The sequence below is a fragment of the Schistocerca serialis genome, chromosome 3, assembly GCF_023864345.2.
Source record: "Schistocerca serialis cubense isolate TAMUIC-IGC-003099 chromosome 3, iqSchSeri2.2, whole genome shotgun sequence".
NCBI classification, from domain to species: Eukaryota; Metazoa; Arthropoda; class Insecta; order Orthoptera; family Acrididae; genus Schistocerca; species Schistocerca serialis.
Genome location: NC_064640.1, coordinates 86330609 through 86336806, shown reverse-complemented (window position 1 = coordinate 86336806; position 6198 = coordinate 86330609). Strand labels below are relative to the sequence as shown.

Here is a 6198-nt window from a genome sequence, read left to right as displayed (position 1 = left end):
ACTGGACCTGTTATGACACTTCCAAAAAACTTTCTTTGAAATATCATCCCCTAATTCATACTGTTAACATTTTTTGATGAGTCCTATACACTTAACCTGACACTCCTCCTTTATTGTGACCATAGAATTGAAACTGAAGAATTATTGCAACTTTACAAAATCAAGGTAACTGTTATTTATTGTATTCTTTCATAAAATGACTGGCTTAAAAGCAAAAAATATAACAAAAACATAAACAGACAAAAAAGGAATAAGAAAACTTAAAAGTCCTCACAAAATGCACCATATATAAGTATCCTTAATATTTATCATGAGCAAATTTTTTCTGTCACTTGTACAGTCTTTTCATAGAACATAAATCGATCACAGATGATTCTTAGTCACTTAAGTTTAATATGAAAATCGGTAACAAACAATAAATGGAAAAAAACAATCACAATAACAATGCTACACAAGAAATACAGAATTAAGTTACAATATTGTGCAATAATTTTGTAAATAGTTTCAAAAGCTGACTAACAGCTGTGGGTTTGGCTTTCTTCTGTAACACCAACTACCATACTACCCGTGGACATCTACAATTGCTTCAAGCACAGAAGTAAACGAACCAACATGTCACAGAGTGTAAATGAATTTTGAACATGTCAACATTATCCACTAAAATTCATGTTGATACTTTCTGTCATTTTGCTACTATAAATGAAGATATTTAGTAATATTTCAATCTGCTATTGAACACTGAATTACATTTTAAGTAATAATACTCAGAGAGAACTCCATAACTTTGGAGTTTCTTGCCAGCATATTCAAACCTCATCTATATCAATGTCTCCAGACACAGATCATGTTGCACGCTGGATGGATATTGTGACACTCCAATTATGGCACTAGGAAACAGAAAACACGTAGACTGCAGAACACTTTGTGAATGATACAAACATCAAATGTTTCATATCCTTCTTGACTCTACAAATTCTGTGCTTACGTTACAAAATATTAAGTCAGACTACTAAGTCTCCTCACATAAGGATCATATAACAACTATGTTAGCATCCTAAATCTCATTTACCAAGTTTACACTTACTGTTATTTTTAATACTTTGTTTCACAGGTGACAGCATGGTAAAAACTGCAGTGACTCAAATTAATCTCCTTGATATGGTTACACTTTGTGCTGTACCTTCCTTAAATTATGGAGTATGAGAAGCTAATTTCAATATCAAGACGTACTAATATGCAACAATGAAATTCAAAATTATCAAAGATACAATAAAAACAAAAGAATCTTGGAATCAAAGTAACTATATATTCTTAAAAAAATGTTCAAAATACTAGCACTGCATTTGTGCAGCCAGTAAACAAAATCCTGATTTTAAATGCTTTATTAAGTTTTAAGGGAGCATAAAGAGAAGATATTGCAAGGCTTACATACATAAATCTAATTTCTTACAGGTATATGTTACATATTCTGCAGCATTAAGAGCTGAAAATAGTTTCATACCACATAACAGAGTAACTTTGGTTATAGCCTGCCAACAAAAAAAGCTTCTCAAATTATGTACATGACAGTGACAGTCCCCATTATAATACATGAAGAGTAGTCTTGTAATGCACCAGTCATATTTAACTTCTACACATTCTAAATTTTAAATTATCAATTTACACTCACATTTCTAACAGAACAGTTCTTAACAGCAATTTCTCATTTATACTTAGCAACCTCAATTCATGTACTCACTGCATCACAAGTAAGGATGTTACAGGTTACAAAAATATCACTTATGGGTTCACAACCCCTTTTGCATAGTGAAATCCAAACACCAAAACGGATGGTTTCCTTCACTAACATCTATACAAAATTCCATCTTCATGCAATATTTGACCACCATTCTCATGATTTCAGCTTGTGGGTATCACGATGTATATATTTTAGAAAATTATTTTCTTCCCATAAAACCATACTATGATGATGTTGTTTCCTTACGAGCTGAGAAAGAAACTATTGAGCGAATTCCTTTCACAGATGTCTGCAACATTAAAATACACATTATGCATGAAACAGAATATGTAAATACAGCAGAGTGCGTTTTACATAAATAAGCATAATTGTAAGGAACAATAACTGTATGCAAATAATGATCATTTATGTCTTCACAGTTACATCCACCATTATATTCCCTAAGCCACCAAGCAATTAGTGAGAGTGAAGTTCTTTGCGCTAATCTTCTTTGCTTCTTTTACCGTTTCATTCATAGGAGGAAGAAAAGCAAAGAAATCCTCTGCCCAAGCACAATGAATGAAAGCCATTTTCGTGCATGAAGGAAAGTAAACTTGGCTGCATGGAGGATAAATATGTCTTCAAAGTTTATAGGGAAGTATGCTGCTACTTGTTTCTTTTTCTTAAGAATAAAACTAATTTTATTCAAAATCACAATCCATAATTTTTTTGAGAGCTTTCACTCTCATGCAGAAGAATAAAAATATTGCAAGAAGTTTAGCATTATTTCCTATACACATTTTGTTTATCAACATTAACTGTAAATTGTGTTATGGTAGACTATTGTCATTAGATTCAGTCACAACAATTTTTATGACAGTATCTGACGATGGCAGTCTGCTAAAACGCATAATTTAAAGTCAAGATGGATAGATTAATACAATGTAAACAATTCTTACTTTGTGTAACTGAACCACGATTGCTGACCTCCATCAAGAAATTTTGTCTCTTATAATGAAAAAATGGTAACTAATAACCAATGTGATTTTACACAGTGGAAAGAAAATTAAATATTTACACTTCATGTAGGAGTGATAAAGGCATTAAATTTTTGTTTATCTTTACTTTAGTCCTAAATTATCCATTACACTCAATATTTCTCATACTATTATAGGAACTCTAATATCCTGCCTCTCGAGCCTTATGGAAACTGACTTAGGGAGCAGTGGCAATAGTATCTGTGTAGTAGACAGTTCTCCACCTGCAGTGGCTGCAACTAGAGAGGTCATATTAAACATGTTGTTGTGCAGGGATGGTTGTTGATACAGTACAGTAAATTAATACCTCACCCTGTGACTGGAGCAACAAATCATATTTTGCTGATATCCACATACAGCTGCCATCTTGTCTTTCTGGACTCTGATATTGGAACTATGTGTGTGGTGGTGTCTCAGACAATTCTGGGTTTTGTTCACTGGTACTTGTTTGAGCTCACATTACTCGCAATCATACGATTTGCTCTCTACTGTGTGCCAGTCTTGGAATATCCACACTACCTGGTTCATGGTGGTGACCTGCCTAGTTTGAGTCAGATTATAACAAAAAAGTAGTGATGAGCAACTCAAGTGCTTGTGTGTTATTAGTGCATCATGGACACAAAGGTTATTGAATTGTGGCAACAGCAGCTGATGCCACAATACAACAACAATGGAAACAACACATGTAAATTCAAATACAGTTTGACACACTATGGAAACAAAATACCAAATAACTGCAATGCTTAGCAGAACAGTACAATGTTACATCAACAACATCAGCACCAATGGTATCTCTGCCAGCATTGTCAAAACCTACATTGAAAGGAAATTTGGAATACATATCTCCACTGGTTTCTGCTGTTTTGCGAGCCTAGTAAAATTTATGACACTTATGTTCAGTCTGCTTAGTTACTATCTTCTGGCAGCCACAGTTGTGAGCTGGTTCACAAATTACAACCATTTGGACAACCTAGCGTCCAGCTCCATAGCTGAGTGGTCAGTGAAGATGGCTGCCATGTGGAGAAGCGAGGTTCTATTCCCAGTACTGCCAAGGCTGTTTCCTTGGTGGGACGACTGGTACAGGGTTCACTCTGCCTTGTGATGATAACTTAGGAGTTACATCACCAAGTAGTAGCGGCTCCACAGTCTGGAAAATGGCCAGGAGAGTGGTGTGCTGATCGCATGTCCCTCCACACTGCATCCACATGATGCCGCAAGGCAGAGGATGACACGTGGCTGACAAACATCCCTTGGGCCTTCATGGCCTGGTGAGGAGTTTGTACACAACCTAGTACATTGTTCAACATCTTGAGTAGTTTATTGTCCAGTCATTCCAAGATTCAAATGCATGTAGTGGCTGCTAGCCTAAATTTCAACTAGAGTCAGAAGAAAGTGAACCAGGCATACAAATCCTAGTTGGTTGACCCATAGAAGCTTGGTCAAAAGTGTAATTTTCTATGCTCACAGTGAAACACACTTATAAGAAAGCTTTAAATCAAGACGTGGTTGCATGTTCTAGCTCCTGGCCAGAAAGTTCATGCTATCAGCCATAGAAAGTCTGTTCCTTATTTAAGGAAGGTTCTTCACATAGCTCAGTCAACTGAATTTGCATCAATAGCAAAATATGATTCTGATGTTGACTTTGACATGGCAAAGGTGCAACCTAGACTACATCATTCCCTAAAGTCAACTGATGGTGGGACGATGTCATCATCTGTATATTCTGCGGCACTATCACACACAGATACAACTTAATTAGGAGTTTGGTTAGAATTTCCACCTCCTTATCATTCAAGAAAAACAGTGACATTGTGCAGAAAGAAACTGTAACAGTAGTAATAGTTGTCATAGTGATGGTTTGTGATGTGTAGCAAAAAAAGAATACAGTCACAATTGGCGTAACTGTTAACAGTGCAACACTATGTTTTTTACTTGCAACAAATGTGGGTACAAGACCAGTATCTGTCAGAGCCATTCGTGGCCAGTGCCACAGTTTAGTACTGCACTGCACAACATCATCCCAGTAGTGACAGTAGAAATCAAACTCTACTCGACGTGATGACCTCATTACTCATCAACATCAGGGCTATGGATTTTCAACTGGATACTGGAGCTTCCATATCCCAATTTAAAGCTGAAACATACTGTCATATTAGCTCACCAACTATGTCTTTTGGTAACACACAGTTGCTTCAAAAGGGCCAAGTAACAGTCAATGTTATGTATCAACATATATGTAGACCAGAAACAGGGTCGTCACAAGTAGCAACTAACGTTTTTGGTTTAGTTGCCTTTGCCAGGTTTGGTTTTCAAATACAAGAATCAGTGGACTTCATATCTAATTGTATTGCATTTAGTGATCTGGAAAATTTATTTATGAAATCTCTGATTTAATTACATCTAATCTGGGTTGTGCACAACACTTTGACATGCACATATCATTACAACCTAATGCTACTTGTCTATGTTGGGCCTGTGCGTTTTGATATGAAGGAGAAACTAAATTGTTTAGAGGCATCACATTTTGTGATACCAGACACATTTAGCCAATGGATAATGTCCATGGCTATAATTAAAAAACGTAATGACACAATTCATATATGTGATGACTGTAAAGCATCTATCAATGCTCAGTCTAATATGGCAGCGTGGTCGATTGCCGAAATATTGTGTCCTATGCACACTCATACCAGGCTATTCACCCGAGATTTATTTCGCCTGTCTAATATAGTTGTTTGTTCAGTTCCATATGTAGAAGAACTACTAAGTTACAAGGGAGCAGTTCTATTCTACAATTGAATTAGGTGACACTTAACTGTAATTACAATTATATGCCAAATAAAAGCGTTTTATTAGTAAACAATGGGCCTTTCAGGACATATCAATACAAATGATCACCTTCTGGCATTGAAAATGTTCCCATGATATTTCAAAAATACTAAGTACAGTTTACATAGATAGTATCAATAGTTGCAAACTATTCAGATAATGTTATAGTTATTGTGTCCATCTAGAAGCAACACCTCTACAGTTAAAAACAACTGAGTCAGTCAGCTTAAGCAAAATCTGTACAATTTAAAACAAATGAGTCAGTTAGCTTAACTCCAAATTAAATAAGTGATCTTTTTTCTGACTGAGTGTTCAGTAGTTCAGTACCTCAGCCACATATTGAGTAATTCTGGTCTCTGACTTACATCTGTCCACATACAAATAATTGATCATCTCCCTGTGTGCTAAGACTTAAAGGAACTCATGTCATTCTTTGGTACACTTAATCACTAATACAAATTTATAACAAATTTCAGTGATTTACCACTGTCAGACAGATTTCATGAAGATAAAATGGTGTTCAATGTTTGCTCCCTGCCTGACCACATGTACACCCAGAAAATGTTTAGTCCTGGTTACAGATACTTTCCAATTTGGGATTGGTGCATTTGTCAC

At 35.6% G+C, this 6198-nt stretch overlaps 1 protein-coding gene across 1 annotated transcript in view; it reads right to left on the bottom strand.

The window, feature by feature from the left end:
- Positions 1 to 241: 241 nt before the first annotated feature.
- Positions 242 to 6198, bottom strand: part of LOC126469750 (regulator of G-protein signaling 7) — a 262114-nt gene continuing 256157 nt past the window's right edge. Inside the window, exon 13 of the mRNA XM_050096964.1 lies at positions 242 to 2027. Coding sequence (XP_049952921.1) covers positions 1962 to 2027 — 66 coding nt within the window. The 3' untranslated portion in view covers positions 242 to 1961. The remainder of the gene's footprint in view (positions 2028 to 6198) is intronic.